Source organism: Xyrauchen texanus, chromosome 10 (genome assembly GCF_025860055.1).
Source record: "Xyrauchen texanus isolate HMW12.3.18 chromosome 10, RBS_HiC_50CHRs, whole genome shotgun sequence".
Taxonomy (NCBI): Eukaryota; Metazoa; Chordata; class Actinopteri; order Cypriniformes; family Catostomidae; genus Xyrauchen; species Xyrauchen texanus.
The window spans coordinates 10,156,178-10,176,520 of NC_068285.1; the positions used below are offsets into that span (position 1 = coordinate 10,156,178).

Genomic DNA, 20,343 nt, shown 5'->3' on the forward strand with positions numbered 1-20,343 from the left:
GTAGGGTTAGGTTTAGGGGATAGAATATAAAGTTTGTACAGTATAAAAACCATTATGTCTATGGAAAGTCCCCATAAAACATGGAAACACAACGTGTGTGTGTGTGTGTGTGTGTGTGTGTGTGTGTGTGTGTGTGTGAGAGAGAGAGAGCGAGAGAGAGATGGGTGGAGCATCGCAGTGTCTACAGCAGCAGGTCTCTCGTCTCTTATTGCGGCGGCTGAAGATCATCAAGCGGCGGGCGGAATGTCGATCCAGCGCCCGTGAAGAGCCGGAGGAGAGGAGGAGGAGGATGGAGGAATCCAGCATCCCATGCTCCACAGAGGATGGACACCTGCCCAGCTGGAGGTGGAACAGATCCGCAAGGGATCAAGTCCAAATCAAGCCGAAGGTCCGCGATCTGCCCGGGTTATTAAAACACGGACTGAACCTGCGCAAAAAGAGCGTGAGTTATCAATACATGATGAAGAGCGCACCTATGTCACCATTCACATCTATTATAAACACTGGAGCGATGACTCAATTAACATGCTTGACATCTCATTGACACCTTTGAAATGCATTAAGTGAAGTTATTAATGTCATTGATTGTGGCTGTAATGTTTTATTCAGTCGTCGTATCTAAGGCAACAGAGATCCACATACACACTCACTCATGCACACACTCAGGCACCTGCTGTTGATCACATGAAAGAGGAAATTGTTAGGCTACATTTAAATCATATTCAGTTTGGGATCTATTTCAAACAAGCTTTTGTCTTTGTTGAAGGTTGTGTTGACTGATTCCAGGTTACCATAGTTTTACTGTAGTAACTATAGTAACTGGAATTTTGGCAGAAACTTTGATACATTTTTGTTTATGGCAGAATGGAATATTTTAAAAAGTGAGGCGTCTGTCATGTGCACTGATACACTCATTGAGGATGTTTACAGAAGATGTGGGCCTTTCGGACACTAGTGCAATGGCAATATCATGGGATACTTCATAGTTATCAACCAGTATAGGAACTTCTGCAGTTTTAGATTTTCATTAAAGGAATAGTTCACCCAAAACTGAACATTTGCTGATAATTTACTTCTTTCTTCATTAAAACAGAATTTAAGATTTTTAGGATTTCATTTCAGGACTCCTCCTCTAAACAATGCAAGTGAATGTACTCCATTTTTTTGACGGTCCAGAATGCATCAAAATAATCCACATGACTCTTGTTGACAAATACATTTCTTCTGCTACAAAGTTGTAGTTGTTGAAATACACCTACAAATGTTCGCTTTCAAACATCTCTGTGACGCACGCTCATGAGAGGGATGACGTAAGCTCGTTGGTAAGGTCACGCATCACGTGGAGGAGGCAGGAAGTGACGCGCTTCCTGCCTCCTCCTCCACGTGACACGTGACCTTATGTCTCCTACACACTACACGACTTTCAAAGATGTCGGATCGTGGTACCGTTCATATTACACAACTGTCTGTCTTGTCATGGTAGTCGTGGCGTTTTCAAATTACACGAGGAATTGGCGACAGGGGTGAACACGTTACAAAACATTTCACTATTGACGAATCCCCGACGACTCTGCCTGGACTCCAAATTACATTTCGCAACCGAGTACATGCGAGAAGTGATACGAGATACGAAAACAAATGCATGATCATATGTTATGCATTTCAGAATATGATGTGTATGTTTTTAATCATATATTTCAATGGTTAAAATATGAAAAAGTACCTCCTACTGAAACATCTACATATTTGCTTCCCTGACTGTGCAAGAGAATTTGCAGCTTCACAACAACTCTTCTCTTTCTCCACCCGGTTGTGGGACAGTTCAGAGGAAGCATCAAATAGGCGCTGGTGCTCTTGCCAATGTTCCACTAATTTTTCCTCCATTTCTTGGGTCCAATTAGAGTTTCTTGATACCACATGCTAGTTGATGTTCTGTTGCAGGTACATCAGGACTCCTCGCACTGAAACTTCCCGCCCCGTTTCTTGCTCTCTCATTGGCTGTAGGTCAACGCTGCAGTTATGTTCAGTCAAAACACATTTCACACTGCATGATTTGGAGTCGCAGACGGGTCCAGATGTTTAACAACCTAGATGTCTCACTGACATTGGCGATGTGTCTGCACTTCTCTCAAATCACGTCTCTGATAGTTCATACATTGTGTTTGTCGCTCACGGGTGCGAGCTCCGATTTGCCCACGATTTCAGGCTTTTGTTGGCGATCTCCACAAAACTGTCGCCGAGCGAAAATCGGGCTTAAAATCGTGTTGTGTAAACTCGACATAACCAACGAGCTTACTTCATCCCTCTCATGACCGCACGTCACAGAGATGTATGAAAGCGAACATTTGTAGTTGTTTCTAAAAATAATCAATCGTTTGCGTTCAGAAGAACTTTATTTGTCGACTGGAGTCGTAAATGTGCATTTTAGACCATCAAAAAAATGGAGTACATTCACTTGCATTGTTTAGAGTCCTGAAATGAAATCCTAAAAATCTTAAATTTTGTTTTGATGAAGAAAGAAACTCAGATACATCTTGGATGAGTAAATTATCAGCAAATGTTCATTTTTGGGTGAACTATTCCTTTAAGACATTTTTTTTATTTAGTATGTTTATTAAACTGTTACTTTTGTTTGTTTTGGGAGGAGATGCATCTCTGTTCATGGACATGATAGTTGCATCTTGTTTGTTGTCTGTTGCATCACACACACACACACACACAAACTCACACACACACACACACACACTCACACACACACACACACACACACTCACACAATCACACACACACACACACACACACACACACACACACACTCACACACTCACACACTCACACTCACACACACACACGCACGCGCATGACAGAGGAGCTATTCAGTGTTTAGGCTGAAGACATTAATTGTTTTGATGGTTTGTGTGTAGATGGCCTGATTCATTTAGAAGGTGAGGAGAAATGCACAAGCACAACCATCAGTAAAGACTTTGAACTTTCACTGCAAGGTTGTCATATCAGAAATGATGCTCTTGAATCACATCCAATATGCAAGACTGCAGATTGTCCTGTAGCATCATATAGGGACCGATTTTCTTATAAACTATTATGAAAACTATAGATGTTTTGCTTGTGGATGCATTACAGCAGCAGAACCCTATAAACTGATGTTCCAACACAATGAAACACATGTCAGGGGTGTCCTTTTTGTTTCTCATTTAGTACTAAAGAGGCTTTAATCTTTTCATTCGCTAATCACCCTGGGGCGGATTAAATGAGCCTGAACCAAACATTCTGTTGAGTGAAGAACCTTTTTCAGCTGCTATATGATGCTCTAAGAGAACAATTTTAAGTTCCTTCATGGTGCTGTAGGAGAACCTTTTTTAAGTTCCATTATGGTGCTCAAGTTGAGTTAATCTGATGCTATAGGAGAACCTTTAGTTCCCATATGGAGCTATAGGACAACAATTTTAAGTTCCTATATGGTGCTATTGGAGAACCTATTTTAAGTTCCATTATGGTGCTCAAGTTGAGTTAATCTGATGCTATAGGAGAATCTTTAGTTCCCATATGGAGCTATAAGACAACAATTTTAAGTTCCTATATGGTACTATTGGAGAACCTTTTTTAAGTTCCATTATGGTGCTCAAGTTGAGTTAATCTGATGCTATAGGAGAACCTTTAGTTCCCATATGGAGCTATAGGACAACAATTTTAAGTTCCTATATGGTGCTATTGGAGAACCTATTTTAAGTTCCATTATGGTGCTCAAGTTGAGTTAATCTGATGCTATAGGAGAACCTTTAGTTCCCATATGGAGCTATAAGACAACAATTGTAAGTTCCTATATGGTACTATTGGAGAACCTTTTTTAAGTTCCATTATGGTGCTCAAGTTGAGTTAATCTGATGCTATAGGATAACCTTTAGTTCCCATATGGAGCTATAGGACAACAATTTCAAGTTCCTATATGGTGCTTTTGGAGAACCTTTTTTAAGTTCCGTTATGGTGCTACAAGTTGAGTTAATCTGATGCTATAGGAGAACCTTTAGTTCCCATATGGAGCTATAAGACAACAATTTTAAGTTCCTATATGGTGCTTTTGGAGAACCTTTTTTAAGTTCCATTATGGTGCTACAAGTTGAGTTTATCTGATGCTATAGGAGAACTTTTAGTTCCCATATGAAGCTATAGGACAACAATTTTAAGGTGCTATTGGAGAACCTTTTTTAAGTTGCGTTATGGTGCTACAAATTGAGTTAATCTGATGCTATAGGAGAACCTTTAGTTCCCATATGGAGCTATAGGACAACAATTTTAAGTTCCTATATGGTGCTATTGGAGAACCTTTTTTAATTTCCATTGTGGTTCTATAGGAAAACCTTTATTTGTTCCTTTATCGTGCTAGATGAGAACCTTTCAAATGTCTTATATGTTGCTATAAAATAAACGTTTTAAGTGTCTAGAAGGTGCTATATGAGATTTAGGAGAGCTTATTAAAGTTCTGATATGGTGCTATAGGATAAACTTTTTAAGTTCATATATGGTCCTTTAGAAGAAACTCTTTAAGCTCCTGTGATGCTATAAGAACCTTTTTGTAAGTTCCTATGATGCTATTGAAGGGCCTTTTGAAGTTCCTGTTATGCCGTATAGGAGAACCTCTTAAAGTGCCATTTTTTTTACAAAGGAGAACCTTTTTAGGTTCTCATGATGCTAAATACTTTACTTAAATATTTTTAAGGGTTCTGGTTCTTTAAAAACCATCTATGTAGTGGTGCTATAAAGAACCCAAGATGCTGATCTGAAGAACATCTAATGAAACATGCAGAACTCTGAAGCACTGCAGTTGGGGTTGCCATAACATTTACATTAACATTTATGCATTTGGCAGACGCTTTTATCCAAAGCGACTTACAGTGCACTTATTACAGGGACAATCCCCCCGGAGCAACCTGGAGTTAAGTGCCTTGCTCAAGGGCCCAACAGTGGCATCTTGGTGGTGCTGGGGCTTGAACCCCTGACCTTCTGGTCAGTAACCCTGAGCCTCAACCACTGAGCCACCACTGCCCACTGCCCACATAACATCATCCTGGAAATGTGTATGTTTCTAAATAGGGCGTGTGACGATGTTATTTTCATATGGAATTCTCTCATGGAGAAGCTACGCTTAATGACATTGGCCACATGCTGCTAAGTGGATGAGTATGTAGTCTGTGTGTGTGTGTGTGCGCCTCTGGGTGTAATGAAATCTTAACGAGGAAGACAAGGCTTGTTTGATGTCTCCATCTTGCAGTGCATTCATCCAGAGCGACAGATTTATCTGCAAGCCATGAAAGAGAGAGGTGCATGAGCGTGGTTGTGCATGTGTGAGCGTGCTGAGCACTCTAATCTGAGATAATCCATTTCTGACACATAATGACACACAAACTCACTGCACTCTGGAACAGTTTGCACTACATACATAGTACAACCAGCGTGCTTTCAGTCTGTCCTTTCTTTTTCTCTTTCTGTTTATTTCCTTCCTCTTCCTCCTCCTCTTCTATCTCTCTCACTCTCTCTCTCTCTCTCTCTCTCTCTCTCTCTCTCTATCTCTCTCACTCTCTCTCTTGATAGAAGGAGTTTGAAATGTGGTTCACTCAGCTGGTGAATTTAAGTGTTTGTGATTTTTGCATGTGGCATGTAGAATTAAACTGCATCTTTACACTTTTTGAAGAAAATGTGAATGACTCTTTCTCGTGCAAATCTCACGCCACAATGTTAGGGTGTTGTGAGATGTTGCAATGGTTTTCTAGGTGTTTTATGGTGTTCTGTTTGATTGCTAGGGCTTGTGAGATGGTTGCTAGGGTATTTAAGTTACCCAGTAGTTGCTAGGGCTTTCTAGATGGATGATATCGTTTTCTGGTTGGTTGCTAAGTAGTTGCGATGAAGTTGCTAGGAGTTGCAACAAGGATGCTGAGAGTGTCCTGGTTCATTACTCTACTCGCTTTACTTTTCTGAGCTTGCATTTCCATTGCAGTTTAGTGCCGCCTTAACGTGGGTGGGATTATAGGCTGATTGTCATAGTTGCGCCGCCTCTACTGCCGTGACATCATCTTAAACACGACACAAACTGACCAAAACAATAACACGAGCGCTAGCTGTTAGCTGCTAGCTCATTGTGCTGCATAAAGCAGTTGTTGCATGGTGATTTTACACAAGTGTAACAGTTAAATTGGTCTGGTTGTTTTAGAAGCTTCCAGTAGCTGCTCAACTAAATAAAGTGAAGCTTTCAAGCAGAGTATCGAGTTAACGTAACAAAACGTACCATCCTCCATCATGGATCAACGCCAGCCAGGGCACTCTCCCTCCCATTGCTCGCCGGTTTAGATAGCGTCCATTTGGTCGAACCACTTCCACTTTTCCTTGATGGTTCTGTAGTCACTTTTAAGTGTTTTTTATCTTCTCCCTACACTGTTGGTCGGTCCGGTGGCAGCTGTGTGCGGCCAACAGCTGAGACACTTCCTGAGAGACTTTATCGTTTCGCTCATCGCTAACGAGTGGACCGTCTGCGCCTCGTTTATTGACCTCGGCGTGGTTTTGCGCACAGCCATTTCTTTTTCACAATTCAAAAGAAAGTCGCATGAACAAATGATACTGTTATCGCTGTTGCTACTTTAAAACTAGCGGGTTGATGTCACGTGTCGGAAATCCAGTGACTCTGGTAGTGACGATTCTCCCTGACCAATCAGTGATTTGCAGGATTTTGACGTCACATTTAGTATCGGCTCGGCTCGCTTGGAACCTCGACCGAGGTGGTACTAAAAAAAGTATCAGGTACCAACTACTATCCACAGTGGAAAACCCCAAAAAGCGAGCGGAGTCCAGTTGAGTCCAGTTGAGTCGAGTTGAGTCGAGTTGTACCGTGCAGTGGAAAAGCCCCTTAAGTGGTTGCTAGGGCTTGCTGTACCATCCTTTGTCAGTCCCCTGGCATTCCCTTAAAAAACCCTCTCCACCACTTGCTTATCTCTGTGGTACCGTGGCCTGTCTGCTCCATTTCATGTCCAACCCAAACTGAGTTCAGCTCCAACATCTACAGCATTGGCCCATGGCAATTTAGTGCACTAAATCTGATACGCTCACTGTCTTCAGACACCAGTCAAAACAAAGCCTACAAACATACGTACAGTCCCAGTCCAGGATTCTGTTTGCAGATACCTGCTGGTCAGCTCGCATCACGCCAGACCATGAAAAGCACAGCGACGTCTGATACATCACAGTTTTTGGGGGGGTGATTTCAAACAGTATTCCACTGAAAGAACTGATAAATGCATCTCTATTGTTCATAGTCCTTTGATGTTAACATGATAGCAGAGCGGGAACATTGGCTTTTGGACGACACCTGAGCTGTGTTTCCCAAAAGCATCGTAAGCCTTAGTAGATCATAGAAGCCATTGGCACAATGGTGTTGGTCTGACCCTGGTCTGCTCGACACTCTTCAAGGTGATATGTAACCTGTTTCAATGGCAAATACTTCCTCCTATCCCTCTCCTACCAAACTGAGTGGCACAGATTGGACGAAAATACGACTAGAGTATGTGACTGTGTAAATGGCTTAATATAGACTCATGCAGTAGGGAATGTTTGTGTGACCATCAGTTACACTCTGAAATATCCTTACAAGTGAGACATAATGGAGGATTTGATTTTAAAAGATTGAGACACATAGAAACACTGACTGTGGGCCAAATCAAAGCTCTTATCGCTATAATGACTAGCCTAGCAAACGCTTTGTTCAGCTTTGTCTAGAGAATCTTCATTTCTTTATTTAAAGAGCTCTCAAAACAAAAAACTGACATTGAGTTGGCCAAATTAAACCGTACAAGCCGTCTCTCTTGCCACTGCTCTGTGTGGACTCGCCACTTTACTCAAGCTCAGAGCTCAGACCAGGCAGGACAGTCTGACATGACTGTATGTATTTAATATGAACTTATGTCAGAGAGAATTATGAAGTAGTAGTAGTAGTAGATGTTAAATCCATAAAGTACCTCGTGTCAAATCCTGGGACAAGTTCATGTGAGGTTTAAACCACATCTCAGTGATGTCACGTACCATATTCAGGGCTGGACTGGGAAGAGAAAGAGGCCCGGGATTTTACATAGCAACTGGCCCAAAAGTTGAGCGGGGGGGGGGGTGTTCCCTGTCCTTTTCTGCATATTGCGGCGCTGTTTTTATGCTCCGTTTTGCATAACACGGCGACTCATTTTAGCTTATCATGGCCCATTAGGCCCGTTTCGCGGCCAACCCACCGGTCCACTTGGTTATCCCGATGGCCAGTCCGCCCCTGGTCGGCCCAAAGTGCGTTGGCCCACCAGGAAAATGCACGGTATGCTAGATTACCAGTCCCTGACCATATTTGGTTGCACATGGTGCCATTCGATTTATGGACGTGTGTTATGGAAATATTAAAGTTCTTTAACATACAATTTATTATTATAAGTTTTTTGGACATGTACGTATGTACTATACTGTGGCAATACCATGTTACCATTTAAATGTACCATGGTAATATAACGTATTTAGGGCATGTCATGTACCATGGTAATACCGTGTTTTATGGACATATACTTTGTCAATACAATGTTTTTGGAAATATCAGGTACCATTGTATTATATGTTTATATATATACTGTATATATATATATATATATATATATATATATATATATATGGAAAGGTTTTATATGAGTGGTTTTTATTGAGATGTGTTTGTGTTTGTTTTGAGCCTGTCCTGTTTGTTTTCAATGGCATTGTGACCTGTTGTATCTCTGTTTCTGATTGTGTAGCAGTCACCTGACACCATCCCAGGACCCAGCACAGGCATCACACCCAAACCCAAGGTAAGAAACTACAACTTATAGCTATTCTGTAAGGAGTTGGTATAGTTTTCCATGCTGCTCTATTCATAGAGTTCTCCTTAATATCTCAGTTGTGTCTCCTAGACAGCAATGAGATTAAGGGGGTGTTCACACTTGGCAGGTTTGGTCCGATTAAAACGAACTCTGATGGGATTGCTCTGTTAGTGCGGTTCATTTGAACAAGCGTGAACGCTGTCATTGAACCTTGGTGCACACCAAACAAGTGGACTGAGACCGCCTGAAAAGCGAGTCTCGGTCCGCTTCCAAACTAACTCTGGTGCGGTTCAATTGATATGAGAACGCAACATGGACCAAAGACGTCTAAACGGACCAAAAACAGGAAGTAATTTGCCTAATACTGACCTCAAGCATACCTGGTTCTTCTCATCATAGGAGCTATGTTGCCCATTACAGTTCGGGACAGGCGTCGAACCGCCGTCAGGCGTCCTTGCAGCATATCTTCATTTGTGTGTGCAACGGAGGAATTCCTGGCACTGATTTGACTCCTTTACACATTTTATTAACTCTTCATTTGTTCTCAGCTGGTAAAAATGCCACCATATATACATATATAAATATAACTAGCGCATTTAGCCCAGAAGACGGAATTGTTTTGGATGTTTTTGTTTATCTCTGCCTTTTTAAATGTTTATCCTGACATATAGACCCCAATAATCTCATACGTGTCTCGTTTAGAGTTTCAGAAGACATCTAGTCTCAGACTGTGCTCAGATCAGTATGAAAATGCTTCTTTAAATTCAAAATGTTCTGAGCTATACGATCTACATTCATTTTATAACGCTAAACGCTTACTGTATGTCAACACGTGTCTCATTTGTGCATATTTTTAGTATTCCTAAGCAGCGCGCATTTCACAAAAACCTAGGGTACGGTAAAACACCCTTGGATAGCAAACACTCCCCCACGCCACCCCACAAAAAATTGAATAGTTGCCAGCAGAGGCGAAGAGTGGCGCAACCCCTTAAAACAGATGAATATAGCAATAGTGCTCGATCTTGGCTCTTGAATGGGTTCTCTATGTGCAAAGTTTCGAACATGGGTCGGCCGCGAAATGTGCTGAATGGGCCGCGATAAGCTAAAATGAGCCGCCGCGTTATGCAGAACAGATCACAAAGTGGCGCCTATTTTTAGGTGGGCATATGCAATAAACAATGAACAAACTGTCTTCATATGTTATCATGTATTCCATAAAAAAGTAACTGCGATCTAATTACGAGTATTTTAAAATGCAAGTTAATCTAATTACAAGTACTTCATTTTTGTAATCTGATTATGAAATACAGATTACATGTAATCCGTTACTACCCAGCATATCATCTCCATACTAGCTCAATACAGAGAGTGGTCCTCTGGGTCAAAGGTCATGCATACGGTGGCATTCATATGCTTGGAGGTGCTGCTACATATTCTTACAGTCTATATAAACCGGATCAATAATGCTGAAGGTGCTTTTGAGCTGATCAGAGAGGCCAGTGTACTATTGATTCAACTGAATATAGAGACAGAGCGAGAGATGAGTTGAGACATTTAGGAGGAAACAGGTTGTGTGAGAATATCAGTGAACAGATATGCAAATACAGTATTAGTTGACACAGCAGAAACACACTAACGCGGCAGGTGATGTCACATGATGTACAGCAGGGAGGGAGTTATTTTGTATTGTCTAATGTACATTAATGTATGTATTAATTGCCAGGGTAAAACACACACATATGCATACTAATGATATCGCCCTTCCTCTAAAATTAACCCTCACACAAACCTTTTGCATTATTAATTTTAAAGGGACAGTACACCCAAAAGTGACAATTCTCTCATCATTTACTCACCCTCATGCCATCCTAGACATGTATGACTTTCTTTCTTCAGCAGAACACAAATGAAGATTTTTAGAAGTCTATCTCAGCTCTGTAGGTCCATACAATACAAGTGAATGGTGACCAGAATTCAGAGGGTCCAAATAGCACATAAAGGCAGCATAAAAGTAATCCATAAGACTCCAGTGGTCTAATCAATGTCTTCTGAAGCGATATGATAGGTATGAGTGAGAAACAGACCAAAATGAAAGTCCTTTTTTACTATAAATCTCTACCTCTGACCAGCCTCAACCAATAGGTGGCTGAATGTGAAAGTAAAAGTGTATATTTACAGTAAAAGGACTTAAATATTGACCTGTTTCTCACCCAAAACCATCATATTGCTTCAGATGTCATGGATTAAACCATTAGAGTAATATGGATTACTGTTATGCTGCCTTTATGTGCTTTATGGAACTTCTAAGTTATGGTCTCCATTAACTTGCATTGCACGGAGCTACAGAGCAAATAATCTTCTGAAAATCTTAATTTGTGTTCTGCTGAAGAAAGAAAGTCATACACATCTGGGACGGCATGAGGATGAGTAAATGATGAAAGAATTTCCATTTTTGGGTGTACTGTCCCTTTAATACAGATATAATTTAGTATGTTTTGAAGAAAAAATGTAGATATCTTGAATACATCTGTTATTTTTCTTTCTTTTGGGTTGTCATTACATTTTTGGTGTTTTATGTTGTCAAGCAAATGTAATTCTCAAATTCTCTTTCTCTCTCACACTCATGTAGACGTGCTCTCAGAGTTTCCCTTGTGCTGGACGTGCGCTGAGAAATGCGTTTCTATCACATGGACCATATCCAGCTAAAGACAAGATTCACCTGGCCAGGATTATCAGGTGAGTGTGTATTTCTGTCTCTGACGTGCTTTTATGTTCATAGCAGAAGCTTTTATTCAAAGCATTCATGCATCCGTCTGTGCTATTTTTAATAGTTTTTTTAAGTAAACATCTTACAGTAGATGGTCATTTTTTCAACATTTTGCGCATGAGTTTTAACCCTCAGAGACCCAGAATCACAGAATTGCAATGCTTTTTTAAAGCAACAAAATAATACACATAATAAACATCACAGTATTAGCACGTTTTAGCACAATGTGTGGACATTTCAGACGGTCCCTTACCCACCATAGGAATTTTTTTTTATGTGCAATTCTTTAAAAAAAATTAAGAAGTTATTCCTCAAATAGTTATTAAGAACATCTTATTTTTTTCTTAAGAATAAAAAGATTGGTCTGCACTTATATAGCACCTTTTTTAACCTTAGTTAATGTGGCATACCGGGTTAATGTGTCCCGTTCACCCATTCACACACCGATGACCACAGAGCTGCCATGCAAGGTGCTAGCCTGCCATTGGGAGCAACTTGGTGTTCAGTGTGTTGCCCAAGGACACTTCGGTATGTGGAGTCATGTGGGCCGGGAATTGAACCGCCAACCCTGCGATTAGTGGCCAACCCGCTCTACCACCTGAGCTACAGCCGGCGAGTAAAGTTGCTGGCTACCACCCCTGGAGTCACAAGTTTGAATCCAGGGCGTGCTGAGTGACTCCAACCAGGTCTCCTAAGCAACCAAATTGGCCCGGTTGCTAGGGTGGATAGAGGCACGTTGGGGTAACCTCCTCGTGGTCGCTATAATGTGGTTCTCGCTCCCGGTGGGGCGTGTGATGAGTTGTGTGTGGATGCCGCAGAGAATAGCATGAAGCCTCCACACGCACCAGGTCTCCGTGGTAATGCGCTCAACAAGCCACATGTTCTTCTTCTTCGAGTCCGTTGCAATCTCAGATGTCGTTCTGCCAATATCTGGCGCAGATCACAGCTGATGTAGTCGGTTCAGCCAGGTCCTGGGCGCTGCACTGAGGGGCGTTTTCACACTCCAGTAGATGGGGCATTGTCTGTACTGCTCCGCAGCTACATGTGTCGTCTGTCTGGTGGTTCCATGTTTTCATAAGTGCTTTGCACCTTCCCTGTTCCACTCGTAATCTGTTGAGGGTCTTCCAGGTTAGCCATGGGAAGTCGTGCCCGCTGGTGAGACATTCAGTCGGGGTGATTCCTCTCTCCATCCAGTCCAGGACTCGTGTGTTAAGCTGGTTCCATTCATCTTTCCAAATGTTGGTCCTTGCTATTTCTTTGGTTGTCTGGAGAGGTGGGACTGTCAGTAGGAAACTGGCTCTCGATTTCAGACGGGGTGGGGGTGCTATATGTCCGTGCAGGGGGTGTCTGGTGTCAAACTCCTGATGCTCTCCGCCTGGCAGTCCTTCGAGCCTGAGCATTGCATGGATCGATCCTCAATGTTAAAATGCACGGATTGACAGTGTCAGACGCACCTCACAATAATTTTTTTATGTAAAGTGTGTGAGATGTCTTAGTTTAACGACACTACCCATCATAGGAGAATCTACTTGCTGGTAAACATTTGATAACTTTTAAATAATGCAAGGAAACATTTCTGCCTGGGAAGCTTGATAATTATATCACATTGGAAAGTAAGAAGCGGGTAAATGGGAAAGGGTGGTGGAGACATTCTCCAGGGGTGGGGCCAGATGGGTGGCATGGGGTGGCAGCTGCCACCCTAAATATGAGCTTTGCCACCCCACTTGCCACACCAGCTCAGGCCCCGCTCGCATCCTGTATACAGTGTGCAATGGCTCAACCCGTCCGTGTTGCGCGTGGTTCATAACAACGTTCCACCATGTCTGGGAGTAAAGCTCCCCAAGAACAATCTTAAGGAAAAAGATTAGACGTTTCTTTTTTCTGTAGTTAGAAATTAAGAAGAAAATGGTAGTTAAGAGGAATTTTCTTGGTAACAGTAATGTTTATGTGTGTCTGTACAGGAGGAGTTATGTTGGTGTGGAGCTGGTGCAGTGGCTGCTGGAACAGTGTGTGTCGGTTCAGTGTCGGTTAATGGCATCACGTGTTTGGCAGGTGCTGCTGGAGCTGGGAATACTACACTCAGGTAACACACACACACTCACACACACTCACTCACACACACACACACACACACACACACACACACACACACACACACACACACACACACACACACACACAGGGTATGTTTGGAATGGTGTTACCTGCTGTTTTATTAAATAGTATGCAGTATTGATACTTTGCATTGTATGTAAATGTTCTGTATGCATGAAATAAATGGTTGACCTGCTGATCATGATGTTATCCGCAACCTGTTCTCATAGAATCGTGCTTCTAGACCTACATTTTTGCTAAATAATTTTTACGTTGCACTGTGTACGTTTCGCAGCAGTTTCCAGGCATTGACTTTTATTCACTTTCACACAAATCAGGAGTGACACGGCAGATTATCAGCTCATAAACACTTACTTTTCATCCTGTTTCTCACACAATGATATCTAATGATAGCTAAACACTTTTGCTATAGTGTACGACTTGTAAGACGATACACCGTAACCAGGGCTGGAATGGGAAGAGAAATCGGCCTGGGATTTTACATGGCAACTGGCCCAAAATGGGGGGGCGGTGGGGTTTTGATCCAAAAGTTGTTGAGTGGGGGTGTCGCTGTCCTCTTCTGCATATTGCAGCACTGTTTTGTGGTCCGTTCTGCATAATGCGGCCCATTCGGCAGCACCACCAGCCCACTCAGTTCTCACGCTGGCCAGTCCGCCCATGATCGGCCCCAAAGTGCGTCAGCCCACCGGGAAAATGCCCGGTATACCAGATTACTAGTCCAGCCCCGATTGTAATGTTTGCATTCCATACCAAACTACATTTACAAGCAAGTTCAAATGCAATCAAACTGCACGGTAGCTGAACTGATAGAGTGTTGTACTTGCGATGCAAAGGATACCCAAGCGTCCTGAGCTGAGACGTGTTATGGCGTAGTTGCTTCAGCAATTGCTTTTTCAATGTCACATTTGCATTTTCTGACACTATAGGTTAGGGCTAGGTTTAGGGTTAAGTTTAGGTTTAAGGTTTAGGGTTGGGAGGTCGGTTTTGTTGAGCATTAAACTTAAGAACCTCATCTGTTTGGGAGAAAATGTAACTCGCTTTTAGCGCCACACAGTGGACATTATACCTCAGAACTGCCAGAATATGCGTAATGAATGACGTAATATTAATTTGCATAAAGGTCACCACAGTCCTGTGATTTTCATGAGATCAGGCTGTTATCCAGTATGATTTGAGAATGCTCCTTTAAAACTTTCTGTTAATATTCAGGTTTAAATTTGAGTTTGAAGCTCAAAATCTTTCATGTGGGATCTCAGACTATTGGACCCCACTGTATGTTCTTTGCATCTATCATTAAATCTGTCCACTGTACCATGGTAAAAATGTCTCTCTTCCTCTCTCTCTCTCTCTCTCTCCCTGTCTCTCTCTCTCCCTTGCAGTTGACCAGCGGTTGGTGTTTGAAGACTCTAACACATACTATCAGTTCTCGTTCGAGGAGTGCGACACTCAGGGTTGTGAATTTCGTAATGAGGAAGAATGGCAGAATGGAGTCAGTCTGCTGCTGCAGCTCGTTCCCTATGTACAGTTCAGAGTCGTCAGTCCGTAAGTACACTCTGAAGTAAACATGCTACATGCTCATGCAGAACTTGTGCAGATGCAGATGTGTTATGCAATTCCGACTTGATATCTCCAACAATAAAGGCATTCCATTGCGTTAGGACATTCACGCCTTTACAGTAGGTAAAAGATATTTTACTCCGGTACGGTAGGTGGCTCAACGCACCTTTCAGCTGGTCTAGATGAGTAGAAGTACTTTACAAGCCAAACTGATTTCTCTACAAGCTGCAGCAGTGATGAAGAGTTTGTTGTTGATTTGCTCAATGAGAAAGATAACAGTTGAGACACTTCACAAACTATTTCAGTTCACCTGCTGGACAAGATGATTGCCATCACAATATGCAGATCTGAAATGTAGGTGGCGCTATAACACTGCTCTTTGCATGCCACTGCCAGACATTCTCTATAAGATTGTGTTAAAATCAATGCATAATGCACACAGTATAATGACTGTTGTAGATGTTGTCAATTTGAACTATACTGATTGCATCTTACTGCATGTGTATATAAATTTGCTCAAAACCTGTTACTAGTTAAACGTGACGGCACTTTTTCATATTTCACTTTGTGATTCTGTTGAAAATGTTTCGAACGGTGTTATTAGAGCAACGAAATAACGGTACAGTCGCATTCCTGAGAATGAGAGCTTTCATTTGATATATGACTTCTCTATTTAAAGACTTTTATATTTAAATGTATATTTCTAGCAAATCACCACTAGGTGGCGATCATTTGTGAAGCGGATGTTTTCGGGCCTTATTTGTTATTTTATGAAACGTAAATGCAGAACTTATGGAGTGGTAGTGGCGTAGTGGTCTAAAGCACATCACTGGTAATCAGAAGGTTGCTGGTTCAATCCCCACAGCCACCACCATTGTGTCCTTGAGCAAGGCACTTAACTCCAGGTTGCTCTGGGGGATTGTCCCTGTAATAAGTGCACTGTAAGTCACTTTGGATAAAAGCGTCTGCCAAATGCATAAATGTAAATGTAAACTTATGGTTATCTATGAAAAGTTCAGATTGCATGCTTTCAAACGACACCCCATATGCCTGACTTATACAATGAGTTGAACATTTTAAGCGCAAATGTTTTTTTCGCGATATAGCGCCCTTTTTTGGACCAGCCGGCTCATCCACAGAGTTGAAGAGGTAAATCTTACAAAAATTGTACTGTGGCAAAAATTATTTCTTAGTTGTGTCCTAACCAGCTACAACTGCAACAAGCGGCAGATCGTTTTATTGGTCACTTGAATTGCGCTTCATTGTGCAGTGTCGATTCGGCCACAGTGCAATCTTATTCATTCACATTCACGCTCCACATAGATGAACATAGAAACCACATAGACATTTTCACATTAGCTATGACTTTCTCACAATGTGCAGCACTTGTGCTTTCAGTCAGGATAGAAAAATTGCTCGTATCTGGAAACTTACCAAGGAAACGCTTCATTACACATGACCTTTATTATGACGAGACAGAACATGTAAAATATCCAGCTGAACATGATATGACAGGCAAATGAATCTAAACTTTGAATACAGCTGCACCTTTTCAAGAGATGTCACACAGTTTCCCTGTATCACTCGCTGTTTGTGTTTGCTGTTGTGTTTGTTGTACGACTATTCCTTTTATGTCGTGCAGGTCTCGACTTTATATCTTAAAATAGAAAAACCCTGCAGCTTCTTACGGCTTTTATCCAAGATTGTTTGGATACTGCCTCCCTTTCAAGCACCTTCACACACACACACACACACACACACACACACACACACACACACACACACACACATACACACACACACTCACACACCTCCACTCTTCATTTGCATATGATAACAATTTTATCTTCAATTCTGGAGAAACTGGTAATGGCAGCTTTGGGTGAATGAGGTTGAATTTGAGTATGTGTGTGTGTGTCTACATTTGCTTGTGTGTTTGTGGTTCAGAGTGCATTTGAGAGTATAAGTGTGTGTGTTGCACTCTCAGAAGTTGTGTCTGACTCATTTAGAAGTCGCCGCCATTACGAATCACTTCATCCGTCGTCGTTTCTCGCTGAGGTTGGGATGGAGAGAGATGTAGCGTGTGATGAAAGTGTGTCAGTGTGTGTGTAATGAATGAACTGACACTAAAGAGAACGAGTGAAAGTTTGGCCCACTTCTCAAACTCACTGGCCCAGTTTAGGTGCTCTGTTTTATGGAGGGATGTGGCGGCTGCTTTGTCCCACATTATAGCAGGTTTCTGGCCTTTATTCTGTGCATGTGCTGATTTAAACATACTCTATCTGCTCTACATGCTTTAAAGCAGGGATTTCGGTTTGTTCTGAGAAGAAACGGTTCCAGTGTCCGGCGGCTTCCTTTCTAAAATGGTAACCGGTTAATGTAAGCGCAGAGTAGTTCAAGCGGCTGTACATCATCACACCATTAGCTAGATAACTCTTAGCCAATCACATGTAAGCCATTGCTTTATAAGTCTGCTCACAATCGATCACATTGCTGTTTCAGTGTGCTAACATGGCAACCTCCTCCACCCCACCACCACCAGTTGAGTCCCGTCCCGCACGGGGGTAGGCTCCTCGCCCCTGCCTCCTATCTCCGGCAGGACATGACGGTTCCGAGTACAACTTCTTCAGACCACCAGACGGGGCCTACGCCAATGAGAGACATTACTTTTCAGTTTTTTAGTCATCAAATAAATGTCATCTTAAATTTAATTCAAGTCTGTGAGTCTTCCTGATAGAATTAATGTTCTTTTTAAAATGACAGTACTCTTTGCTAAGGGGTGGGTGATGTGTTGCCAGATCTCACAAGAGAAACAAGCGACCCAATATAAGCAAAAAATAAGCAATTTTTCCCATTGACTGGCATAGAAATATTGGCATAGGGATTGACTGGCATAGAAATATTGGCATAGGGATTGATTAGCATAGAAATATTGGCATAGGGATTGACTGGCATAGAAATATTGGCATAGGGATTGATTGGCATATAAATATTGGCATAGGGATTGACTGGCATAGAAATATTGGCATAGGGATTGACTGGCATAGAAATATTGGCATAGGGATTGACTGGCATAGAAATATTGGCATAGGGATTGACTGGCATAGAAATATTGGCATAGGGATTGATTGGCATAGAAATATTGGCATAGGGATTGACTGGCATAGAAATATTGGCATAGGGATTGATTGGCATAGAAATATTGGCATAGGGATTGATTGGGATAGATATATTGGCATAGGGATTGATTGGCATAGAAATATTGGCATAGGGATTGACTGGCATAGAAAAATTGGCATAGGGATTGACTGGCATAGAAATATTGGCATAGGGATTGATTGGCATAGAAATATTGGCATAGGGATTGACTGGCATAGAAATATTGGCATAGGGATTGATTGGCATAGAAATATTGGCATAGGGATTGATTGGCATATAAATATTGGCATAGGGATAGACTGGGATAGAAATATTGGCATAGGGATTGACTGGCATAGATATATTGGCATAGGGATTGATTGGCATAGAAATATTGGCATAGGGATTGACTGGCATAGATATATTGGCATAGGGATTGATTGGCATATAAATATTGGCATAGGGATTGACTGGCATAGAAATATTGGCATAGGGATTGATTGGCATAGAAATATTGGCATAGGGATTGACTGGCATATAAATATTGGCATAGGGATTGACTGGCATAGAAATCCTTACATGTAAAGTACACAGGAGCATTTATAATATAATGTATTTTCAGTAAATGGATCCTTTATGTAAAATATGTCCTCAAAAGAATTTAAATATTTAAAATAAACAATTGTCCATCTAAATCTCTCTCTACTGCATATTCATTGCACGGCTGTATGATTCCAAACATTTCCTGCGATAAACTGTCTTGTTTTTGGTTTCATGAAAGAATTACTGGAATGAAAGAATAACATTATTAACTGGTTACAAGCATTTAATAATACAAATTGTATTCCAAAAAATGTAGGGTTGCGCTTTATTTTAGAGTACATGTAGTTTCAGTACACTTAAAGTGTACTTACCCAAGAAAGTACTGAGTAATATTATATAACTACTTGTATTTAATATGGGTTCAGTTTAGGGTTAGTACCTAATACTTACTATAGTTGTTGTAATTATATAGTATGTAAATGTAGAACAGTACTCTAAAATAAAGTGCTACCCAGTTGAAAGGTTTGTTGTTCCCATTTTTAGTTACATTCTGCAAAAATGTTGTTAGTTTTCATTTTTTTGTTCCTTAAACAATTTTTTGTTCCTGCTTAAAAATAACTGATAACACTATCGGATGTCATTGGAGAACCTTTTTAAATGATCTAGTTCTTCCAAAAACCATCAATGTTCTGGTGCTTTAAAGAACCTAGAAACCAAAACACTGATTTGAACTTATCAGGAACTTTTTTAATCTCCAATGAACCGTACAGCTCAAGAAAAGGGTTCTTAGTGAAATTAAGAGCCATTGAGGAACCTGTATTTTATGGCTGATAAAATACATTTTGTAATTGCATAAAAATGACTTGTTTTTTTACATGTATTTGTACAAGAGACATTCATGTGGACGTTAGATTAAATGTCATGCACTACCAACAGTTTGAGCTTCAGTACACTACCAGTACACTACCAGTGTGTGGCGTGAGAGAGCTGAGGGTTTTATTTTCTAAAGCTGTGTTGGGGTGTTTACTGCTTCTTTACTGTTCATGTAAGGTGATTTTCTCTTTACGAATGGACCCAGACGATTCTTTATCAAAGCTCAGGACACTTAATGGAGTTCGCTTGTCCTTTAACTATGAACTTTGTCTCAGATGTTTCTTTCAACATTCTATAGGAGACATAAATAAAGGCACAACTGTGGATAGCATAGCGGCATGGTGGCTCAGTGGTTAGCTCTGTCGCCTCACAGCAAGACGGTCCCGGGTTTGAGTCCCAGCTCACTCAGAGCCTTTCTTTGTCCCCCACAAGTCCAAAAACATGCAGGTTAAGTGAATTGGAGACTCT

At 41.3% G+C, this 20,343-nt stretch overlaps 1 protein-coding gene across 2 annotated transcripts in view; it reads left to right on the forward strand.

The window, feature by feature from the left end:
• Positions 1-224: 224 nt before the first annotated feature.
• Positions 225-20,343, forward strand: part of LOC127650181 (rap guanine nucleotide exchange factor 5-like) — a 65,458-nt gene continuing 45,339 nt past the window's right edge. Inside the window, exons 1-5 of one of the 2 annotated variants that reach the window (XM_052135430.1) lie at positions 225-442; positions 8,817-8,870; positions 11,512-11,618; positions 13,611-13,732; positions 15,144-15,306. In XM_052135430.1, the coding sequence (XP_051991390.1) occupies positions 290-442; positions 8,817-8,870; positions 11,512-11,618; positions 13,611-13,732; positions 15,144-15,306 (599 nt within the window). In that variant the 5' untranslated portion in view covers positions 225-289. The remainder of the gene's footprint in view (positions 443-8,816; positions 8,871-11,511; positions 11,619-13,610; positions 13,733-15,143; positions 15,307-20,343) is intronic. The other variant, XM_052135431.1, reaches the window with a different exon arrangement.